The sequence below is a fragment of the Camelina sativa genome, chromosome 13, assembly GCF_030686135.1.
Source record: "Camelina sativa cultivar CO46 ecotype springtype chromosome 13, ASM3068613v1".
In the NCBI taxonomy this organism is placed as follows: Eukaryota; Viridiplantae; Streptophyta; class Magnoliopsida; order Brassicales; family Brassicaceae; genus Camelina; species Camelina sativa.
The window spans coordinates 2,930,752-2,952,540 of NC_141892.1; the positions used below are offsets into that span (position 1 = coordinate 2,930,752).

The 21,789-nt window shown below is 37.6% G+C and overlaps 8 protein-coding genes and 1 non-coding gene across 12 annotated transcripts; 5 read left to right on the top strand and 4 right to left on the bottom strand.

Moving 5' to 3' along the window:
- Positions 1 to 355: 355 nt before the first annotated feature.
- On the bottom strand, positions 356 to 2,031 carry LOC147929151 (uncharacterized). The gene is made up of 2 exons (XM_087481227.1): positions 1,692 to 2,031; positions 356 to 1,300 (listed from the first exon to the last, which is right to left on the bottom strand). Exons 1-2 carry the CDS (start codon positions 1,997 to 1,999, stop codon positions 466 to 468), a joined length of 1,143 nt encoding a protein of 380 aa, XP_087337353.1. The 5' UTR covers positions 2,000 to 2,031; the 3' UTR covers positions 356 to 465.
- A 1,742-nt stretch (positions 2,032 to 3,773) lies between these two features.
- LOC104734783 (ethylene-responsive transcription factor ERF106) lies at positions 3,774 to 4,964 on the top strand. The gene has a single exon (XM_010454425.3). The coding sequence runs from the start codon at positions 4,193 to 4,195 to the stop codon at positions 4,802 to 4,804; it is 612 nt and encodes a 203-aa protein (XP_010452727.1). The 5' UTR covers positions 3,774 to 4,192; the 3' UTR covers positions 4,805 to 4,964.
- A 1,130-nt stretch (positions 4,965 to 6,094) lies between these two features.
- LOC104734784 (uncharacterized) lies at positions 6,095 to 8,727 on the bottom strand. Its single transcript, XM_010454426.3, has 6 exons — positions 8,201 to 8,727; positions 7,446 to 7,934; positions 7,141 to 7,362; positions 6,960 to 7,032; positions 6,749 to 6,856; positions 6,095 to 6,635 (listed from the first exon to the last, which is right to left on the bottom strand). The coding sequence occupies exons 1-6, from the start codon at positions 8,315 to 8,317 to the stop codon at positions 6,268 to 6,270; spliced, it is 1,377 nt and encodes a 458-aa protein (XP_010452728.1). The 5' UTR covers positions 8,318 to 8,727; the 3' UTR covers positions 6,095 to 6,267.
- On the bottom strand, positions 8,714 to 9,699 carry LOC147929152 (uncharacterized). Its single transcript, XM_087480281.1, has 2 exons — positions 9,358 to 9,699; positions 8,714 to 9,200 (listed from the first exon to the last, which is right to left on the bottom strand). Exons 1-2 carry the CDS (start codon positions 9,600 to 9,602, stop codon positions 8,894 to 8,896), a joined length of 552 nt encoding a protein of 183 aa, XP_087336407.1. The 5' UTR covers positions 9,603 to 9,699; the 3' UTR covers positions 8,714 to 8,893.
- A 330-nt stretch (positions 9,700 to 10,029) lies between these two features.
- On the bottom strand, positions 10,030 to 13,534 carry LOC104734787 (putative kinase-like protein TMKL1). The gene is made up of 2 exons (XM_010454429.2): positions 12,806 to 13,534; positions 10,030 to 12,304 (listed from the first exon to the last, which is right to left on the bottom strand). Exons 1-2 carry the CDS (start codon positions 13,329 to 13,331, stop codon positions 11,724 to 11,726), a joined length of 1,107 nt encoding a protein of 368 aa, XP_010452731.2. The 5' UTR covers positions 13,332 to 13,534; the 3' UTR covers positions 10,030 to 11,723.
- Positions 10,338 to 11,701, top strand: LOC147929153 (F-box protein At5g07610-like). Its single transcript, XM_087480280.1, has one exon. It carries the CDS (start codon positions 10,338 to 10,340, stop codon positions 11,598 to 11,600), a length of 1,263 nt encoding a protein of 420 aa, XP_087336406.1. The 3' UTR covers positions 11,601 to 11,701.
- A 2,337-nt stretch (positions 13,535 to 15,871) lies between the features above and the next one.
- On the top strand, positions 15,872 to 15,955 carry TRNAL-CAA (transfer RNA leucine (anticodon CAA)). The gene has a single exon. It is a non-coding gene; the product is annotated as a tRNA-Leu (tRNA).
- Positions 15,875 to 19,659, top strand: LOC104734788 (uncharacterized). 4 transcript variants are annotated; one of them, XM_010454430.3, is made up of 14 exons: positions 15,875 to 16,239; positions 16,336 to 16,415; positions 16,812 to 16,906; positions 17,004 to 17,164; positions 17,375 to 17,526; positions 17,615 to 17,733; positions 17,844 to 18,007; positions 18,095 to 18,169; positions 18,326 to 18,397; positions 18,533 to 18,670; positions 18,782 to 18,937; positions 19,018 to 19,070; positions 19,155 to 19,333; positions 19,439 to 19,659. In XM_010454430.3, exons 1-14 carry the CDS (start codon positions 16,185 to 16,187, stop codon positions 19,503 to 19,505), a joined length of 1,566 nt encoding a protein of 521 aa, XP_010452732.1. In that variant the 5' UTR covers positions 15,875 to 16,184; the 3' UTR covers positions 19,506 to 19,659. The 4 variants fall into 4 exon arrangements, 2 of the variants coding, with proteins under 2 accessions (XP_010452732.1, XP_087337369.1); XR_015577952.1 differs by having other exon boundaries at positions 15,921 to 16,239; positions 18,095 to 18,158; XR_015577951.1 differs by having other exon boundaries at positions 15,952 to 16,239; positions 17,844 to 18,011; positions 18,099 to 18,158.
- On the top strand, positions 19,654 to 21,756 carry LOC104737878 (E3 ubiquitin-protein ligase RSL1-like). Its single transcript, XM_087481244.1, has 3 exons — positions 19,654 to 20,448; positions 20,555 to 21,372; positions 21,535 to 21,756. The coding sequence occupies exons 1-3, from the start codon at positions 20,176 to 20,178 to the stop codon at positions 21,614 to 21,616; spliced, it is 1,173 nt and encodes a 390-aa protein (XP_087337370.1). The 5' UTR covers positions 19,654 to 20,175; the 3' UTR covers positions 21,617 to 21,756.
- The last annotated feature ends 33 nt before the right edge of the window (positions 21,757 to 21,789 follow it).

Below are 21,789 nucleotides of genomic sequence, written 5' to 3' on the forward strand. Positions count from 1 at the left end.
TAGATATGGTTTTAACAAGAGTTGTTTTGGCTGTGTTTTATCTTACATGTGCTAAATTTCGATATAATAAAACAAGGACCAAGTTTTATTGAATGTTCTTATTAAATGGCGCATTACATGTGTAGAAATTAACAAAGTGGTGAAGCTGTGTATCCGTATGGTAAGACGATGCTAAGCGAATTTGTACCAAATGATTTGATTTTGAGGTTTGGATAGGGGAATAACTCGAGTGGTCTCAAACAGAGGGTGATCAGAATCTTCAATAGACAATATGATAACTTTTGACATCCGATAATTTGAATGTGATAAGATGTTATATATAAAAAGATTCATATAATAAGATATTTGAGACTAGTTTTTCAACACAAACAAAGGTTGATTCAAAAGATTTATTTTTCGAAATTGTCCAATGATTATATATTTAACTTTTCCATATTATCCCTTACATATGTTTTTTTTTTCTTTTCATTTTTTCGGTTTAGCTTTAGATGCGGGTTTAGCTGTCGGTTTAGCTGCCGATTTAGATGCCACTTTTGTTGTCGGTTTTGCTGCTGGTTTTGCTGCAGGTTTGACTGATGGTTTAATTGATGGTTTAGCTGCCGGTTTAGTTGATGGTTTAGTTGCTGGTTTTGCTGTCGATTTCGTTGGTGACTTAGCTGATGGCTTAGCTTTCGGTTTTGATGTCGATTCTTTCGCCGGTTTAGAAGTTGGTTTAGGCGTCGCTTTAGCTGATGACTTAGCTTTCGGTTTTGATGTCGATTCTTTCGCCGGTTTAGTTTTCGGCTTAGTTGTCGGTTCAATTGTAGGTTTAGATGTCGGTTTAAATGATGGTATACTTATCGGTTTAGCTGTATATGGCGCTGGTAAAGCACCACCAGTCGGTGCAGCTCCCCCTGATGCAGCTCCAACAGGTGCAGCTCCTAATGATGCATCTCCAACCGGTGCGGCTCCACCCGATGCATCTCCAACCGGTGCGGCTCCAACCGATGCATCCCCAGCCGGTGTGGCTCCACCCGAGGCATCACCGGTCAATGTGGCTCCACCCGATGCATCCCCAGTCAGTGGGGCTCCAGATGATGTATCTCCAGCTGGATCAGCTCCAATCGATGCAGTTCCACCTGATGCATCTCCTCCCGATAAAGTTCCATCGGGTGTAGCTCCACCCGGTGTAGTTACATCCGGTGTTGCTCCGCCCGGTGCAGCACCACCCGGTACATCTCCACTTGGTGTAGCTCCAGTCGGTGCATCTCCACTCGGTATCAATCCTGGAATTTTTGGCGGGTCCTTCCCAGTAATTTTCCTACACACAAATAGATATGTATGGTTTTCATATTTTTACTAATTACAGCTCAAAATTGTTCGCCACCAAACAACTTTATAATCTACTACTATACTGTTGATGCATACAAATATATATATGACAATGCGCAGATGAAAGCTCCAAATAGCAATTTAAAACAAAAGTGGACGATATAAAACGAAAGTTCAATGATTGTGTTTTATATGCATATAAAAAAATTTGGAAAATCAGATATTAGTCACCAAAATAACCCCAAATGCTAGATCAGCGAGTAAAGAATTCAAAAATGTATTTACTTTTTTCTATAAAGGAGAATTCGAAAATGTTGCATGTGCATACATATTAATTAATAAAAAAATAAATAAATGTTTTCTGGGTTAGTGTTAGTTACTTGTAGAGCCAAATTAAGATGGTGAGAACTGTCACACCTGAGGTGCCTCCAGCCATTAAACCTGAAGCAAGAACAGCGGCGCTGATACCCGCTGGCACGAGAACCGGGCTGAATACAAGGAATAGCGGCATGGAGGCTGCTAATGCAACGGCTGTGCCAACTAGGGATAGACCGGCCAGCAACAAGAGGAATACTGCGGCTGTGGTGGCAAAAAACGCTGTCAAAACACCCTTAATCGTCGGCTTTTGGGATCGCACCTTTTTGCGTTTTTTCTTGCCAAACAACATTTTTAATGGCCAGAGTATCATACTTATTTTACCGGAATGGTTGTGAGATTTGATATTTCATGAATTAAGAAGAGTGGGTTTTATCTTATGAATCGAGGTATGGTCTACGTGCACGTACGTGCTACCCCATGCGTAACGATGCGAGTGACTATTGAACTCTACGTCATCTCAATGCATCTTCTTCTTCTTTTGTTTGGGTTGCCACATTTTTTGGGCCTCTATGCTTCTTCTTTTTTTTTCTCGCTTTCTTGTAAACTACAGTTGTGGGTGTTTTGGTTAATTTTCGGATTCTGTTTGGGTAGGCTGGTTTGACTAGTTTGATTTTCGTTAAATATGATTCGAATTATTATGCTATACCCAAAGTCATTTTGATTCGGTTTGAGTACAAATTTAGTTTTTGGTGTGGTTTTGTTAAAGTTTTCTTTTCGGTTGTATTTTACATGCATGTGTTAAATTTCTATTAAAAAAATGAATTAGTATTGTTAGCTAATTGAACTATTAATGTTAAGTGTTCTCAAACTTTGATTATTGGAATACAAAAGATTCCAACTTATAGAAACAATGTAATTAATGTGCCTAATAGCAGTGCATTCCATGTAACTACTGTAGGTTCTGTAGCTGTAGTATTAGTATGTGCAAGTGGTCGATCTAAGAGTCACCTAATACAATTCAATTTATACTTTTCCCGGAATGATGTTGGTGGTTGAAATAGGACAGTCTCTTAAATACCTGTTTGTGTTTCCTTTTTTTTTTTTTTCTTTTTCTTATGGAGTATTATTATATTACAATACAAAATTTACTTCATTTAGCCTATGATGAGCAGTGAGCAACATAAAAGATATCTTGAATTTTCAGTAATCTCTGTAAAATTTAGAACGATAATTAAGAAAAACTCGTAAAGACTGTGGATACTTTTTTTAAATGTTTTTGTTTTCCAAATAATTCTTCTATATTAAAGTTGTATCCCATATAAAATAAAATAAAAATACATTAGGTTGTTCTATATATCTGAAACTACTTTTAAAAATTAATAGTCTAGGTGTGACCATATTCAATTATGAACATAAAAGTGATTAACATATCATTGACACAACCAATAATGGATGATGGCGCAAATAGGACATCTAAACTAATCATATTTTATGAAAAAAGGAGGGTGGATTAGGTTTAATTGTTGTCGAGTTCTACAAATTAATTAAAAATTCCAAAAAATCAAGTTGCTGCAAATCATTTCTCACCAGGAGAGGCCTACCAGGGGAAACAACTTGATTGTGCTGTCTTTCCTCTTTAATAATAAGAACTACATCTTTTGGGATGAGCTCCCTGAAGCCAATCCGGATGTGATACGTAGACGTTGGAATGGTGTACGACAAGTTCGACGAATAATTTGATTTCCCGATACTCTCACCAAAGAGTTTCGAAAACGTGATAAGTAGTCTTCTGTTAAATGTTTCATTAGTTCTACTTCTACTTGAAACGTGATAAATGGTCCTTTGTTAAATGTTAGATTCAGTTTTAACATGTTTCATTAGTTATACACAATGGTAGAAGGACTACATAAAAAGTAAAGATGAATACTACAAAATTACGTGACTTGGTAAAGAAACAAAACATCTGAAATTATTTCGTCGTTATGCATAATACCAATAATAATAAATTGGAATGAAAACAAAAATAATAATGAGATGTTAGGGAAAAAAAAACGAAACAAAAATAAATAAAATATGCAATGCCGTTGAGAATCAAATGGTTTTAAAATAGTCAGCATCAGAGGTAAAAGACAAGTTGAGCATTAAAAATGAGAAGATTCATCGTTTACAACCAAAATGTAAATACCAAAAAGCTTAGCTTTGAATTTGATTACAGTTTTTTCTTTGCTGTGTGGAAGTGTCACGTCACACAACAACAACTTGGGTGAAGGCGTCCTTATAAAAAGGTGGACGTTGTCTTCATAAATTTGTATTAATTGAATCATACTTATGGCCCATCTCTAAAACCACTAATTAAAGAGAGCGACAAAACCAGAGTTTGTGTGTCCCTACCCCATCCATGGCTGCTAAGAACTTGTGATACCTTCTTGTCTCCTTCCTCTTCTCTTTCCCTCTTTTATATAACAACCAAAATATCAGAGCTTTTGTTCAATCATCACTTGCAGGTTCACTCTCTCTCTCTCTCTCTCTCTCTCTCTCTAATTTTATCTGTCAAAAAAAAAAAATGGCGACTATTGAGGAAAGCTCTGATTTCGAAGCTGTACAGAAGAATCTCTTTGAAGACTTCATGGTTTCTGATGGTTTCATGGGAGATTTTGACTTTGATGCTTCTTTTCTCTCCGGACTTTGGTGTATAGAACCTCAGGCTCCTAAACAAGAACCTGATTCTCCAGTTCTTGATCCGGATTCTTTCGTCAACGAGTTTCTGCAAGTGGAAGCTAAATCATCACCAGAGCTGAATACATCATCATCAACATATGAGACTGATCAGTGTGTGAAAAAGGCTGAGAGGTTTAAAGAAGAAGCAGAAACGAGACATTACAGAGGAGTGAGACGAAGGCCCTGGGGGAAATTTGCAGCAGAGATTCGAGATCCGGCAAAGAAAGGATCAAGGATCTGGCTAGGAACATTTGAGAGTGATGTTGATGCTGCAAGAGCCTATGACTGTGCAGCTTTCAAGCTCCGGGGAAGAAAAGCCGTGCTCAACTTCCCTCTTGACGCCGGGAAATATGAAGCTCCGGCGAATTCAGGAAGGAAAAGGAAGAGAAGTGATGTGCAGGAGGAGCTTCAAAGAACTCAGAGCAATTCATCTTCATCGTCCTGTGATGCATTTTAACATTTTAAGAGTGTGAGAAGTTTCCTTAAGTTGTATAAATTAATTGTACAAAGGAAATGAACTGTGTAGCTAGGTTAGTGTGCCTTGCAACAAATGTGTATGGATGTTCTGTTAATTCATGTCCCTAAGATTTACATCTTATTGATAAGAAAATTATCAAGTTCCAGATCTCTAAATAACCTAACTAGTTTGTAATTTATGAGTCAATGGTTCATGAAACAATCAAGGTCTCAATCAGTCAATCTCACACATAGAAACTTCAATGAAACAGCTTGAACAAGTGAGTGTACCTAATATGTTCTCACAAGAGGAGAATAGGGAGTGAATCAAGATGAGCAAGTTGCATGAATGTAGTAGCAAATATTTGTCTCATAGGTTAGATACAAGTCAGCACTCATGGACCACACAAGCTACAGAGAGATGAAAGAGAGATGCACAACTTGCAAATGCAGAATAAACAGAGCAGAGATATTTATCTAAATATCTACTTCTCCTTGTTTCTACCATATGGTTGGGTATTAATAACACTGGAAAACTAGAATACCACTTCTCAACTCTGTCTGGTTTCCTATTTTCATTGGTATTACTCCTGTTTAAACCCTTAGTGGGAGGAGGAATCCTAAATATCTTTTAATCTTTTTGAACAAAATGAGGTATCCTATATACATATGTCATATTCAATCCAAAGGTTGAAGAAAATGAGCTAACCTGTAATTAGATTGAAGAATTTTCTTCAAGAGTTCACTGAGTTGTCAATGCAAGGCCCACTGTGTTGGACTTATTTGGTCACCACTGCAAGAGTAAACTTGTCATACACTTACAAATTATGGCATATACCAGAATATCCATTGGTTCATGGGAAAAAATATAACACTCTTCTCTAATCAATCATTCTCCATAGTTCCAAGGAAATACTTGAAGAAACTCAATCATATCTATCTCACCTTAACAATGTTTGCGGGATCAATAATCTGAATACTTTTCATGTTACCAGAAAATGTTATATAGTTTTAAGGAGTACAAGAGACCTTCAATCTAGCATATGTATGTGTTTCCAGAATCGTAATGCATCATTAACTTTCAACTCAGAGTTTGGAAGACACCTACTTCATATGGATCAGTGGATCACCATTTCCTCAACATTTATAAAATGATCCTGTAACATTATGATTACGAAAACACGTTTTAACCAATCACAAGCCCATGCTGATCATCAAGATACACATCCAAAAACCTGTGCCATAGATATTGAAAAGTTCCTGTATATACCTTCGTTGAGTCGACCATAGCTTTTCCTCAAATGTGAACTTTATTTTGTTGGGTAAGAAAACTCAAGAGAACTTCTTTATACATTGAAAAATAGTTAACATTCACCAGAAATAGCCGCGGGAAATAAAAACACTCCTAAAATTAAAAAACAAAAGGCTGCAACTTTTACAAAAAAAAAAACACATAAGGAATCTTCAGTCATCAGAGCTGTAGTCGCTGGACTCAGGTAGAGACGGGACAGTGGCACAACAGAACGCGTCTTTGTCTTTTAGAAGGAGACAGCTTCCATCAATGTTCCATTTGAGGTCAGATATGGAGAAGCCTGGGAGGGGGTTGCATACACAGAACGCACCAGAGGGAGTCCACATGTAAAGGTGAGAGCTTCCAGTGCATAGGAGGAGGCGTGTGCAGGTTGGGTCCCAAACAGCGGCTCGTATAGGTTCCTTCTGGACCAGGATGGCTGCAACCTCAAGGTGGCGCATGTCCCATATCCACAGAGCAGTAGGCATACTGTCGTTTCTTGTGCATATGTACTGGCTGTCTTTGCTCCAAGCCAGAAGTCCTGAGAACAGTTTGAAAGAGTTAAGCTTTTGGAAGTTAAAAAGCAAGAAGGATACTTTCCATATCTGATTGCAGTTTCTAATGTTGCATTTGATCGCAGAAGAAAGAGCTTACCGACTCCTTGTTTTGGGTTAGGCTTGTCTGCAGGAGGTTTCTGGAAAGGAAAAGCTACCGGTAATTCCTTGACTTCATACCTGACACTTATATAGCCTTCTGAAGCATCTGGACATAAAACCACAGAAGAAAACAAGATAAAATTACAAACAACAAGATTGGTACAGAAGATTCCCCTATCGGAAAAGAACAGATTTGGAATCGTTCTTACCATAATTGCTTGGCATAAAGTTTTCATCCAATGATAACTCAGACATATCAAGCTGTAAGGGTTCATCGATTTCCTAGAAGAAAAAAAAAATATGTCCAATAATACACATCCCTGAGTTGACAGTCAGCATTTTTCAGAGGCTGTCAGAAACTCTTTTATGAAAGGGTAGAAATGGATATACCTTGAAGATAGCAGCAGAACAGGGCGCACGAACTGTTGATAGGTGTAAGAATTCGGCGAATGTTTTCCAAGTAAGGTGATTCAGGACCCGCAACATCTGATCGTAGCTGCCAATGGCAAGAAACTGACCACACGGAGACCAGGATACAGTCTTCACACCAAGTCCACATTCATATGCCTGATACTTAAATAGACACCTACCATCTGGAGAATAGATTAGAACCTGCCCAAAGTTACAAACTTTAGAGAGATCCCTGACAAACCAAACTATCTAAACATAGCACCAAACCAAAAAATGATACATACCTTATATTCAAGAGGCGAATCCCACACTACTATAGAACTATCATCAGGTGACCACTCAAGATCAGCCAAGTCCAAGGTGTCAACAGCAAAGCTACCCATAATCTCCCATGACTGACAAGACAAAAGGTTAACATAATCCTTGCAATCACGCCGCGTACAGATTGCCGCAAACTTCCCATCTTGATTGAACGAAACTCCCTTGGAACCATGCTTTGGCCACTGAACATGAACGCACGCCGTGTTCAAAAGAGACCAAACCGTTAACCTTAGCTGAAACTCCGAGGTAGTGAGTATATGACGGCTGTCTGGACTCCACCTAGCGTATGAAATACCAGCAGGACCTTCGTCAATCTTGCAAGTCCATTCTGGTTGTGTCAAAGACCAAGCTTGAATCATGGGTTTTTTATAGAGACCACACAGAATGTACTCAGAATCAAGAGCCCATTCTATGTAGCTTATTTTATCTAAGCAAGAAAACAATTGCACAACCTGCATTTACATCCACAACATATTCATTAAGAGATTAGTAGATAGATCTCTCCAAGGTTCAACGACATCATCATCATCATCATCATCTCAAAGGTTCCAATTTCCAAAATTTAGCAAATCCAAGTTAAGTATTACCTAATTTAAGCACTGGATCTAATTGCATTATTAGAATTAAGTAAGATCCAAAAAAACTTAAAAGCTAAAATTGGCATTCTAATCAAAGGGTTTTAGAGTAGTCAGTTACCAAATCGAACTAGTTATTATACCTGAAACGAAAAAGTATCGCGGATCACGAGACGGTAATCATTGGCGACGGCGACGTAACGAGAGTTTGGTGAGAAACAGCAAGGACCTGTTTGCTTGTAAGCCTCCGTGAATTCCATTATTTTAAGTCTACGCCTTAGATTCCCCGACGGGTTCTAAGAAGAGACGAAGCAAATGCCCTAAGATCTTCGTTATACAAAGCTCCTCCTCGATTCACAGTGGTAGGAGAGAGACTGCGAGAAAGCCATGGAGAGAGAGAGAGCACAATTTTCAAAATTGAAATCCAACAAGAGAGATGACCAAGGCGTTTCGGGTCGGGTTTATATTGGGTGGGTGGTTTGTTGCTATGGTTTTCAGACTGATAATGGGCCTGAGGCCCATTCTTCATAACTAGCCTTATTTATTCAACACCAATAATAATTACAACACAACATTCTGCCGGTTTATCTGACTAAACTTGATTTCGTTTGTTAAGCGTTCGGTACATTTTCTGGTTGGAGGACAGGAACATAAAATAACAGAACACAAAAAAAAATTGTTTTATCATATAGACTTTCACTAAGCATATTCAACATTACATATAAACATTAAACGATTAATTGTAAAACGCTTTTTTTTTTTTAATAGTTTTCAGTCATACAATTTTGAATCCATAGCAGATAGCACAATATGTTGGGACAGCTCGACCAATCCGTTTACTTCGGGGGTTTGGGTGTGGCTGTGGGTTTGGGTGTACTTGCAGCTGCAGGTGCGGGTGCGGGTGCGGGTGTGGATGAACTTCCACCGGCAGATTTATCTCCAAACGATCCAGAAAAGGTTCTTCCTCCCCAAGTTGCTGTCCAAGTTCCTCCATAACCAAAATTTGACATAGCTTGGGTTGACGAACCTCCTCCCCAAGATCCTTTAAAAGTTCCTTCATAATTAACCTTTGGCTGGAGTGAAAACAGAGTTTGGTTTGGCGAAATTCTTACAAACAGAGTTGGCTTTAGTCCCATCCTGCGTCTACATCACACACAGACACACTTGTCATAGTTTAATTAAATGTTAAAGGAAAAACTTTGTACCAAGACCCAAGTTATTTTATAGATAAATCATGTGCCCGTATATGTATATAAGCATGAATTATACTTTGTTTGTTTCGTTTTACTTAATGAGCTACCTGACGAGAGCGATGGCCATAGCTCCAAAGATGCTACCGGCCGTAAACCCTGAGGTTAAGACAGCAGTGGCTATCGTGGCTGGTACGAGAATCGGACTGAATATGATGAAAAGCGGTGTGGTTACGGTTAATGCCGCGGCTGAACCAGCGAATGTTAGACCTGATAAACCTAAGAAGACTATAGATGCCACGGCAACGATAACTACCTTTAAAACCTCCAACAATGGGATGAGAAAAGAAAACATTATTGTGATAAATGTTAAATTTCGATGAGTGAGGTTTGTTATGATGGAGTCCCTTATCGGCGCATACTTTGTTATCGGATGGTTATTTGGGGTCTTACATGCAATACGATGGGAGTGAATAGAGATCTACGTCACGTTACATTATCTTTCTTTTGCTTGCTTCTTTTTCTTTAGGTTGTCATGTTTTTTGGACCTTTTCTTCTTTCTTGAAAAAGTTCAAACATTAGTTGTCGTGTTGCCGTTCACGTCTATGGTTAGAAACATCCTAAACTAGGTGCTTCCAAAGATATTCCAAGGGTGAGAAATTTTACGGAAGTTTTGATGGATGACAATGTGCTTGATCTGTCGTAGCGTGCCCATCTTTGATGTTAACTATATGGTAAATTTGATTGTAATGATTTCTTACAATGTCTCGAAAATAGTAATATTTCACTAAGCATGTAAACTGATTCTTGATCTTCTATAGGTCTTGCAGTTTCAAAAGACAACAGCGTTCAGTTGTGGGCAATGTCTGAATTAGTCACACTACTACATAAATGTAAGAACAGGTCAACGTCAACGAAACTCAAAAGAATAATTGATAATCAAAAGCTTCCTCCGTAATCTTCTTGACCAAAAAAACAGAGCACATCACATCATTAACTCTCTTTATAATCCAACACCAGAATCTCTCTTCTTCACTCCAATAAACCCTAAACCAGTTTCTTCTTCTTCTTCTTAAATCACTCTCTAACGATGTCTTCTTGTTCAAGAACAAGAACAAAAGCTCCAAGATCGGCCACAAGCCATAGAAAAGGCCGTTTCTCTTCTTCATCATCAGCTACAATTGTGGCAGATATCGACGATGTCTTGACTCAAATTCTCTCTCTTCTTCCAATCAAAACTCTTTTAAGATCTAAACGCGTATCCAAACGCTGGCTTTCACTCATTACAAATCCTGATTTCTCCAACCGTGTCATCAAGTCCAACCACCCCTTACCCATCTCTGGCTTTTTCTTACACTCACCAACAGCCATCAAATATAGTTTTGTCTCTCTTGATGATGATGAAGATGATGCAATCAACCAACGGACTTCGTTATCATTACTTCTTTGGTTTACAGATCACTCAACAGATATGATCATAATCCAATCAACCAATGGCCTTCTCCTCTGCAAATGCGCTTGTGCTTCTTCTAACCAATTCAACACAAATTACTATGTTTACAATCCGACAACGAAACAGTACACTCTTCTCCCTCACGTGACCACAGGTTACATCACACTCTCTCTAGCCTTTGATCCTTCTGAATCTCCTCACTACAAAGTCTTTTGCCTCAGAACAAAAAGCATGACCTCCTACTCCTTCCACATAGAGGTTTATTCCTCCAATGAAGGATATTGGAAGAGACTTGTTTCGGTTCCTTCTTCTTCTTCTTCTTCTTCACCCTTTGTAGAGTACAAAGAAACAGTCTTTTGGAACGGCGCGGTTCACTGCTACGGTCCACGCACAAGAGACTGCATCTCTTTTGATATCAATCAAGAAGAAATCAAGATTCTTCCACTCCCTAATCTTGACCATGAAGAAGACGATGAGCCGCTACCTGATCCCAATACATTGAGGTATTTGGATGAATCCGGGGGCAATCTTTACTTCATTGAGGTAAATGATCAGAGTTCTTCAGATTTACCGATTTACGAAATGGAAAGAGATAGCTCAAGCTGGTTCCTGAAGTATAACGTTGACTTGGAGCCTCTTTTAGCCGCTTTCCCGGAGATGATCAGAACCGAATACTATACAGATAGGCGGATATACACGTTCTCTGTCATCGTTTTTGTAAAAGAAGAGACAGATGCAGAATCATACATTGTGCTTCACATTCCAAACAAGGCTGTAAAGTACAACTTCATAACCAAGACTTTCAAGAAACTTTGCCCATTGGTCAATGATGCTCCTGAGGATGCGTTTTACAGATTCCAAAGAACTTTCCAGTTCATTGAGTCTCTTGCTAACGTCTAAGAGTAGTTTACTCCCCCAAAACAGTCTAAAAGCTTTATCTGTAAATTGCATCCTTATGTAGAAGCTCTTATTTGAAATGAAATCTTTACTTCTGTCAGAAACTACTTGAGAGGACACATTCTTCTAAGATTTCCTAATCTCTTCTAGTTTACTCAAGACTTGCTTGATGTTTGGCCTAAGAGAAGGCGATGGAGAGCAACAAGACATTGCAAGCTGAAAATACTTGAGGACACATTCTTCACTCAGATTATCATCACTCTTAAGAATCTCAGGACGGTATAAATCAGACAACCTATGATCAAGAACAGCATTCCTCATGAAATCAGGAAGATAGAACTCATCGTCGCCAGTTGGATTCTCGTTTATAGGTTCTTTACCAGAGACTAGCTCAAGCATGATCACACCGAGACTATACACATCACTCTCTTTGCTCACTTCCTTCATCTTTATCAACTCAGGAGCTTTGTATCCCTCAGCAGCAGAAACATCAAGAATCTCTTGTCCTGCAGCTAGGTTCAAAAGCAAATGCAAACCGAAATCAGAGATTCGAGGTTCGAAACTCGGACTCAGAAGAACGTTCTTGGTTTTCAGATTGCCGTGGACTATTGGTTTCTGCATTCCTGTGTGGAGATAATCAAGAGCTTTAGATATTCCAATGCTTATGCTTAAAATATTGATCCATTTTTTAGATTCATCATCTCCACCTGCCAAAACAAAGATTTGCTTAGATTGATGTTCTTGAGTATATAATTCAAGTTTCTTACTGAAGTAAAAAAGAAAATGACAGAAAAATACAACAAGAATAGTACCGACAAAAGACAAAGACTATCATCATCATACCTAAATATTGAAAAAGCTTGGAAAAAAATATAATACTTAAAACATAATAATGAAACAATGAATTAAATGCTCCAGCTAATGTGTATCGTTCCAGCTGTGTAATGTATGTGGTTCTCTTTTGAATAGTGTAAACTTTTCCATATCTTAAACTTATTCATGTGATCATAAACATGGAAATGTATAATTGTTCTTAGAGGTTTTTAACCATTTTTCCCGGAAAACTCATAAAACAAGTGACAACAAGATTCCATTGGGTGCGTTACAGTTTTTTTTTTTTTTAAAGGTTAAAATTCTTTGCTTTTTGTCGTAAAAAAAAAAGTTTATTCCTTTTTTATTCTTTAGAAAAAAGAAACAGAGAGACTTACTTCTGATGAACTCTGAAAGATTCCAAGAAGCAAAGAAAGGATGAACCATAAGCTTCTCTCCTCTGTTACCACCATAGAAACCTAACAAAGGAACCAAATTCTCATGCCGAACAGAACCAAGCGTCTCGATGACACCTTTAAACTCTTTAGAATCCGATCTCACTGTACACACCGGTCTGAGGAACCTAAGAACTCTAATCTTGCCGCTTCGTTGAAGAGAAGCTTTGTAGAGAGTACCGTAGCTTGATTTACCGATGACTTCTCCAGGAGCATCGAGTATATCGCAGATCGTTAGATCTTCTCCGCCTTGAAACGTTACTAGCTCCTCTGTTTCAGAGTTGATGGTGTATCCTTGTTTGTTGTTGTGGTCGAGTGATTCGACGTCGTCGTATTGATCTGATTTTGTAGACGACGATGATGATGATTCTTTTCTTCTAAAGAAGACGATGATGAAGAAGATTACTACTATCAAGAATGCTGATAAAGATACTCCTAGTAACAATGTTAGTAGTTGAGCTTTTCTCATCTCATGTAACCTTTTTTATTTTCTTGAAAAATTGGAATCTTGATGTGAGATTTGCAGGAAAAAAGAAAAAGAAGAAGGTCTGAGAGAGAAGAAGAAATGGGAAACTGTGGAAATTTATTGTTCACAGAGAAAGATTGATGTTGATGTGAGATGAATGAGAAGTTCAGAGGTACAGAGATCTAAGAATATCTTTATTTTATTTTATTTCCTTCCTCTGTAACAATGTTGACTTTATAATGTTCTTCCATCTTTGGCTTCTACGTATATGGAAATATCATATTTTTCTCCCTAATATATTTACTTCTCTCTCGAGTTCTCAACCAATTATAACCTAATTATTTCACATTATTTTGTTTCTCTTACACGTCATCTTATACTTATTTGTTTTTGTAGATTCATGTAAAACATGAACGTTTGAGTAATTTTTGGATCAATTCTTGAAAACTCACAAGTGATTTGCACCAATTCTTTTTTTTTCAAGTAAAACTATTTTGAAAAAATGATGTCTCGAGGAGCACGTTAATTAGTTTCTTTCAAGGTGATATCATGGGCGACCATGGTAATTAATTGTAATGATCTCAAGAATAAAAAGAACGTTGAAAGTGGTGATGACAATTAAATGTTGGGTTTGACTAGTGATGGTGGTTGAAGTGCGTGGGGAACATATATACATCTTACATCTTAAATCCTTTGATTGGAAGTTTATATCCGGCAAGTTTTTAGGGTCCAGACTCTGAACTGGTGGATTGAACCAGAAATTGGAAGTAATTGAGAGGAAATCAGGAAACTAAAAAAGAAGAACCTATAGAGTAATATACTTACTTTCTGCTACAAAATTTCCAAACCAATCAAAATTTTTGTTAGTTTGATAATTGAAAAAGTAATTCGTATTGTTACACAAAATAGTGAAAATTAAAATTTTCGGATAAGGTATAATGGGAAATCATAACCTTTTAAATACAGTATGAATTTTGGTTTCAAATAATTGATTTACTATTAATGTTTGCGTAAAACTCAGGATACCCTGTAGTTTGTGATTGACTATGATTGTGTTTTGGGCAAAAGATCTGAAAGTAAAAATTGTGTTGAGATTTGACAGTCGACATCACGACTAAATCTTTTGTTAGCTGTAAGCTTGTCTCTTTAATTCCTTAATTAGACAGTTGACACCGACCATGTTCACTTCATCTAACGGCTCCGAGACACCCATTTTTGGGGTTCCACTATCACACGTCATCATCGTCGTGGTCCTACAAGAGACACACGTCATCATTACAAAATGTTCACCACCAATATGATTGTGAAAGCATAATATTTGTTCATAAATATAAATAAATCTCATAAGTATTAGGAGTTGCGCGATTCATAATGAATATTCATAATCGTAAACAAAGTCAGGAATTGGCTCGTTTCTTATAGTGTTGCTAATAACTACTGTATTTCATAGACAACAATAAAAAGTACTCCTACTTACTATAAAACTACTTGACATGAATTAATATACAGAGCAAATTATAATAAGGGTAGAGTTAAATCCATTAATCATATATTTTTATTAGTTGTTGTTTAAGGTTGTTTTATTGTTTTATAAAGAAAACCATTAATTTTATTGTTTTATATTTTTAAAAAATATATTTTCTAATCTTTTGATTAGTTAAAACATTAAAACAGTTGGATAAAATTGGAATATTTACAAAACATTTGCATTGAAAATCTAAATTGATAAGTATTATGACACAAATTTTAACTTTTAGAAGGACAACAAAAAAAAGAGAAAGAGAGTACTAAACTAACCTTAAACTGAGATTCCAGAAGGTGAAACGTATGGATTTTCTTCAGCATTACATATTGAATAAGACATTTGAAGTAGGACCAATATAAAACCGAAAACAAATTATTCTTATATTATACTACTCTCACATTATATATTAAGTGCATGGCCCAAAATAAATATAATGAAACTGAAACGTTGGTCGGCGGTTTCATTTTTATGGTCCCAATGTGATATGTAAGTAGTTCATACTCCTAAGAAAAGAATCAACCTGCAAAAAAAAAGAGGAAGTAATTCGTACTCTACAATAAGGTCGATATATATAAAGTTATCATCACTTATATGTGGAGCGCAATTGTAGATCGGTATGTTATGTAATATGATATTACTGAAAAAGAAAGGAAGAGAACTTAAAATATTCACTTATTTTAGTTCTTGTAAGACATCTCTCGTACCCTTGGCTCAATAGATGGAACTTTATATTCTTCACTTTATTTCAGGTATGAAAAGTATTTACCAAAATCGTGTTTCACTGACTAGCCATGACGAGGTGAACTGTGAACACACATCGAGGGTTATCGCCTCTACAAGTATCTGGTGAATATGATCTTTAACATGTTGTGGGGTTAGTAGTGACACGTCAGTGTAGTTTTCCTTCATGTACTTTTTGGCTCGTTTCAACAATTTCAAGTCAAAAAAAAAAAAAAAAAGTCACAAATTTATATGTTTAGAAGAATATAAATTTTAATACTCATGTTATAATAAAGAAGTCAGGTTGGCCGAGTGGTCTAAGGCGCCAGACTCAAGTTCTGGTCTTCGTAAGAGGGCGTGGGTTCAAATCCCACATCTGACATAATTTTTTGTTTTTATTTTTATTTTACGCAATTTCTTGTTAATAAAAAAATCCCCAAATCTGAACCCTAACAATCAAAATCAACGATTTGGGTAGTTTATGTTTGTGATCATGTTTTTTTAATCCATTAGTTGAAATCAAGATCCTTTCAGATCAAAGTTATCTGGATTCGTTCAATTTGAAAAGTCGTTGACCCAACGAGGAACTTTGAGTTCTGCATTCTCCAACAATGGCTACCAATAGTGACAAAGTTAATCTCTCGCGCACGTTCAAGTATTTACTAGGTTCGTCTTCCTTTGTGTGTTTTCTTATTCTCTCTTTTGAAATTTTAGCTTATAAATTACCTGTTTCTTCTTGTGGATTGAATTTGTTGGAATTAGCTACACAGTTTATATCCAGAAGCATCCCGTTCGTATTCAATTCATGGATCGTGAGGCATCTCACCGAAAAAGACTATGCGGTAACGAATCGTTGACTTACTAGTCGAATGTATTTATTTATGTTCTTAGATTACGCCAATGTATGTGCTTTTAAGCTTCAAGGAGAAGATTGTTTTGGCAACTTTGTCACAAGTAACAAAAAGATTGCTTTGTTTTGTTCTGTTCCATATTGCAAAGTAGCAAAACTTGTATAGTTGGTGGATTCAGGAATCCAAGATGTGGTTGTAATTGTATGGTCTCTTAGGTGTGATTGGAAACCAATTGTGAAGTCATGTATTATAAATTTTAGCTGCGATTGGTTTTACTGGACGACTTTTCATTGCAATAGCTACGTGGATGGATGATGTTTTCTTCTTTCATTAATTTAATGGTTTTGATTTTAAGCTCGATCTATCTTTTTCTTATTTGGAATGCAGCTATATGCGGTTCAGTTCCATCTTTTTGTTACTTGTGTCTTGTTTCTCAGCCGGGAGGGATTCCGGCGTGCTTGTTTGCGGGCTGACATTAACAGGTATGCATAAAATCAGTTTCCGCTCATCTCCTTTTTCACATAATCGGTTCATGACTTACTTTGTAGTCGGTGATATTCCTTAATATTTGTGCTGCAGTGATGGTCTTGGATCAGTAGAAAATGTGACTAGGCTATTGAAAGTAGCATGGGTGACATTTCCACTAGGAATAGCCATTACTATTGCAGCATGCGCTTTTGTGTTATGGTGGCAGAATCTTAGTTGCTCCGACACATATGCACAAGCTATCTTGATTCACGGTACATTATTGTGATTTTCTTGTGCCTTATTCATACTTCTGTTCCTTACAGCCTTGGGATTTGAAAGTTTGTGTTTTGCAGTCATTTACTTGTGTCTTCTCCATTGTTTCCTCTCGTCCTTTCCTAATAGTAGTTTTCATTTTTTCATAGTAGTCCAAATTACATTCTGATACATAATATAACAGTATGATTAATCTAGTTAACTGGCAGGATTTGCATGTATACTGGAGCTACTGGCTGAGCCTTTGTATATCCTCTCTCAGACATTGCTGAGACTAAGGTTGCGTCTCGTTGTTGAGACTGTCGCTACAGTTGCACGCTGTGTAACTCTGTGCTCTCTCATAGTCACGCAGACCAACATGGTACGGCTCTTGTACCATTCCATTTTATTTTGAGCAAAAGAAAGCTTATATGATAAATTGAAAATCTAACTATCTTCAATGTTTGTAGGAAAAAGTGATCATCTTCGCACTGTCACAAGTTGCATATGGAGGTTCCTTATTTCTTGGGTACTGGGCTTATTTTCTCATTTTCGGTGTTTACAGCAGTTCAGATCTCTTTCCTTTCAGGTATGAGTTCTCTATTCTTTGATTCTCCTAACCAGTATTCTTAACTCTTGATATGCTCTAATCAACACATTCATTCTCAATAATGTTCAACAATTTTTGTGGTGTCACAGACCTGGGAACTTCATGGATTTTGATAGGCAGCTCTCGAAAATGAGTATGCTATTTACTTTTCAGTCTTTCCGAAAGTTGATCCTTCAAGAAGGTGAAAAATTGGTCCTTGTATGGTTAGATACACCTTATAATCAGGCTGTATATGGGATCGTCGACAAACTAGGCAAGTCTCTTTTATGAAAAAATGCAAATTATCTATGGCTACAAAGGTTGCCTGGAGATATTTCTAACACAATTTCTAGAACTCCAGGAAGTTTAGTTGTACGCATGGTGTTTCTTCCTTTCGAAGAAAGTTCATACGCTACATTTGCCAGGTTCGCATCAGGTTCATTTCTCGCCTGAGTTTAGTGTAGTTAAGTATGTAATAAATTTTGGGTTTGATGTTTCATGACTTTGGTGTAGATAATTTATCTCCCAAGATTCTGACTGTTCATTACCATATATGATTTTTATTTGAGTGTGTCTCTCTCCCCTCTGACAGGTAATCATCAAGAAAGGAAAAAGAAACTTGGAATTTGCTTGACCGAGGCCTTGAAGTTTGTGATATTGATAGGTATATTCCTATCTATTCCAGAGTCTCCAAAACCCAATTACAGATCCCCAATTGTTTTGTATCTTAGTGTAGATAAGATTTGTATCTAATCTCTGGTAATTTTTTTGAAAACGTGAACATTCTGGGAATTTCTAGGTCTTATATTTATGGCATTTGGCCCGAGTTATTCATACTCTCTCATCAGATTGTTGTATGGTGAAAAATGGAGCGATGGAGAAGCTTCCTTGGCCCTACAGTTTTATTGTCTCTACATCATCGTCCTGGCCATGAACGGTTAGTGATCATAACTAGATCAACTAGTGCTTGTGGACTTGTTAAGCTTCTTCTTTTGGTGGCTACTAGTTGCATATTTGATATTTCAATCTGTTACTTTTATTTTGTCAGGAACCTCCGAGGCATTTTTACATGCAGTTGGAACAGAGAATGAACTTCAGCGCTCAAACGACATGTTGCTTGTGTTTTCATTGATTTACGTCGCATTAAATATTCTGCTGATAAGATCTGCCGGAGCAATAGGTCTAATCATGGCGAATTCTTTGAGTATCCTTCACCTATATATATGTAGATACTTCAATTATTGTTTTATCTCTTTTTGTCTTCTTGACTTCTTAAAAATACAGATATGATTTTTAGGATCATCTATTCAGGGAAATTCATCCAACGTTACTTCCAGGTATGCTTGATTAAACTATAGAATCATGTAATTGCCCCATTTTTTCAAACAAAATCTGTATTTAACCTTCAAACTCGTCTGCAGGGAGCTTCTTCATTCTCGTTCCGGAAATGCTTCCCTTTAGGTTGGCAAATTCTTATCCTTTCGAGCATAATTACTCTCATCTCAGAGAAAACTATTCTCAACCGTATGAACTTCTGGGGAACATTTCCTCTCCATTTTGCCATCGGTTTCATCTGCTTCTGTGTTTCCGCCATTGTCATGTAAGTCCTCTCCTATGGCTACTACAAAATCCATTTCCATTTACCGACTTATCGTTCTATATGCAAAACGTAGTATCTGAAATCTTGCGTGTTTCTCTCTGGTAGATACCGGCGTGAGAGGGTGTTCATCAAAAGAATCATACATTTCAGGGATTACAATCACGACGACTGAAGAAACCAAGAAATCGGTATATGTCCTGGTTAAAGTACGGTTAAGAATTAAGGTTTATGCTTACAAACAAATTTTAACGCTGAGAAAGAGAGTGAAACTGCTGTTACCGAATTCAGCTTCAATGGAAAAAAATCATCAATTTTTGTAGGAGTTATTTTACCTGGCAGTCTGGCACTCGTCATCGTTTTTGTTTCTGATAAAGGTTAAAGCAACTCTTTTTTTCACTTCTTCATTCATTGGTCAAAATAACACTCAGGAGAAAGACAAAAAACCTATAAGAAGATGAAAACAGGTACATCAAGATTGACCCCCAGCAAAAAAGAAAAAATGTTAGAAACTGCATATATCCAATCCTCATTATGGAATATATACAATTCCAATAAGTTGTGGCGGCGTCAATGATAATCCTGAGCAGAGTCTTGCCTCCCTCAGAAACAATGATTACTACATTGAGTTAGGTTTTTCCTTTTTTATAAATTCATACTTGCTATTTTTGACAAAAAGGCAAAACCACTGTTTTCCTTTATGTGTGAGGTTTTCATCTATAAAAGAGAAGGCTGATTCCGCATTAGGGTAATCTCTGGTGGCCTCTCTTTCGTTTTTCTTCTTTTAGCGCAAGCGTTTTTAAAGTTCACAAAAGCAAGAAGCAATCAAGAAGAAGCCTTACACGATGTGTGAGACGTCCTATCGGATATACTGCAAGGGTCTGGTGAGCGAAGAGGTGGTTAAGGATGAGACTAGGCAGATTGGTGGTTTTGGTGTGGCCATCTGTGACCCCGAGGATAACCGACTATATGAGATGAGGAAAGCTCTGGGAGATGAAGAGTCCACACAGCAGGAAGTTGCGGAATTGGCGGCCTTAGTTCATGGGTTGAAGTGGGCGTTGGAGCTCGATTTGGCAAGGGTCACATTCTTCTGTGATGATTCCAATATCTTAGAATACGTAATTAATTACTGCACCCCATAAGTAGACGATCGACATATATAGTATGTGTGTATTTGTTAGGTTTTTATGACTCCTGTTTTTTTTTTCCTATTGTTTGTGACAGGTAACAGGTAAAGCTGAACCAAACGAGTCCAGTGTAGCAACACTTGTGAAGGAAGTGGCTCTTCTTCAGAGCAGATTCTCGTCTTGCGAAGCACTTCCTGCATCTGTGAGCAGTGGGAGCATCACTTTTGTCCTTGAGCATGCCAGAGCTGCTATAGCTTCCCAGATCAGGTGGCGTGAAGGTGACGTCTACATGGAGACTTGTCCAATATGCTGTGAAGACGTCCCGTGTGATGACAAGTTTGAGGTACCTGGTTGTTTTCACCGCTTCTGCGTTGCTTGCATTAAGAGACAAGTCGACGAGGCACTAGATTGGCATAAACCAGTAAAGTGCCCAAGCTTGGGTTGCAACTCGGTACTACAGAGTGAGGATTGTGAAGGTGTTTTGGATCCTGTGCGGCTCAGACACATGGCTGAATATCTTTCGGAGAGTGCGCTGCTTGATCATATGACCCGACAAGAGGAGAGGAGGATCAAAAAGCAAGAGACTACAGGCTGTACGTGGCCGCCAGTCGAATGCACGGTTACAATGGAGAAGACCAAGCTCATTGAATACTCAAAAACGTTCTTCGCTGATGCTGAGCTGTTAGGAGGAGCCAGAAAGTGCATGGGGTGTGGGTATTGTTTCTGCGCAAACTGCAGAACAGAATGGCATTATAACATGACATGTGATGTATTCCGTGAAACAGAGACTTATAAGTCATCTCCTGCGGGATGTTACGAAGCTATGGCTAAGAGTTTAGGATGGAGGAGATGCAGGAATTGCAAGTCGATGCTTGCGTCTGATGGTGATAGAGGTTGCAACCGTATTACCTGCTCGTACGCTCTCTCTCTCTCTCTCTCTCTCTCTCTCTCTCTCTCTCTCTCTCTTGACTCATGGCTCTTGTTATTAATTATATAATGTGTTGTTTTGGTTGCACATTTGTTTATTAATTAATTGTATATTGATTTTGGTTCTTTTGTCTTGTGAAATCCTCGCAGATGCGGATACCAGTTCTGTTACGTCTGTGAAGCTGAGTGGAACAAGGAAACCGGATGTTGTTACCAGGAGCCCGAGCTATGATTTATCCTAGTAGCTAGGGAACGGGTTTCGTGGATTTGGTCTTTACAGAGGAAGAGAAAGTTGGAACTTTTGTACTTCAAATTTCATTATTTTTCTTCTTGAGAAATTGGTTATATGTACTCCATTGGTCAAAAAAGAAATGACTCCATTCGGGGTGGTATCAAAATCTAAAA

Bases quoted from the DNA above. Each gene is read 5' to 3' on its own strand.
- LOC104734787 (XM_010454429.2), bottom strand. From the start codon at position 13,331: ATGAGAAAAGCTCAACTACTAACATTGTTACTAGGAGTATCTTTATCA. The intron at 12,305-12,805 runs GTAAGTCTCTCT...TTGTTTTGGCAG, and splicing joins TCTTTCAGAGTTCATCAGAA to GTGGAGATGATGAATCTAAA.
- LOC147929153 (XM_087480280.1), top strand. From the start codon at position 10,338: ATGTCTTCTTGTTCAAGAACAAGAACAAAAGCTCCAAGATCGGCCACA.
- LOC147929152 (XM_087480281.1), bottom strand. From the start codon at position 9,602: ATGTTTTCTTTTCTCATCCCATTGTTGGAGGTTTTAAAGGTAGTTATC. The intron at 9,201-9,357 runs GTAGCTCATTAA...TGTGTGATGTAG, and splicing joins ATGGCCATCGCTCTCGTCAG to ACGCAGGATGGGACTAAAGC.
- LOC104734784 (XM_010454426.3), bottom strand. From the start codon at position 8,317: ATGGAATTCACGGAGGCTTACAAGCAAACAGGTCCTTGCTGTTTCTCA. The intron at 7,363-7,445 runs GTATGTATCATT...AACTTTGGGCAG, and splicing joins ATTCGCCTCTTGAATATAAG to GTTCTAATCTATTCTCCAGA. The intron at 7,033-7,140 runs GTATATCCATTT...TTTTTCTTCTAG, and splicing joins GTTCTGCTGCTATCTTCAAG to GAAATCGATGAACCCTTACA.
- LOC104734783 (XM_010454425.3), top strand. From the start codon at position 4,193: ATGGCGACTATTGAGGAAAGCTCTGATTTCGAAGCTGTACAGAAGAAT.
- LOC104737878 (XM_087481244.1), top strand. From the start codon at position 20,176: ATGTGTGAGACGTCCTATCGGATATACTGCAAGGGTCTGGTGAGCGAA. The intron at 20,449-20,554 runs GTAATTAATTAC...TGTTTGTGACAG, and splicing joins ATTCCAATATCTTAGAATAC to GTAACAGGTAAAGCTGAACC. The intron at 21,373-21,534 runs GTACGCTCTCTC...AAATCCTCGCAG, and splicing joins TGCAACCGTATTACCTGCTC to ATGCGGATACCAGTTCTGTT.
- LOC147929151 (XM_087481227.1), bottom strand. From the start codon at position 1,999: ATGATACTCTGGCCATTAAAAATGTTGTTTGGCAAGAAAAAACGCAAA. The intron at 1,301-1,691 runs GTAACTAACACT...ATTTGTGTGTAG, and splicing joins ATCTTAATTTGGCTCTACAA to GAAAATTACTGGGAAGGACC.
- LOC104734788 (XM_010454430.3), top strand. From the start codon at position 16,185: ATGGCTACCAATAGTGACAAAGTTAATCTCTCGCGCACGTTCAAGTAT. The intron at 18,008-18,094 runs GCAAGTCTCTTT...CTAGAACTCCAG, and splicing joins TGGGATCGTCGACAAACTAG to GAAGTTTAGTTGTACGCATG. The intron at 18,170-18,325 runs GTTCATTTCTCG...CCCCTCTGACAG, and splicing joins ATTTGCCAGGTTCGCATCAG to GTAATCATCAAGAAAGGAAA.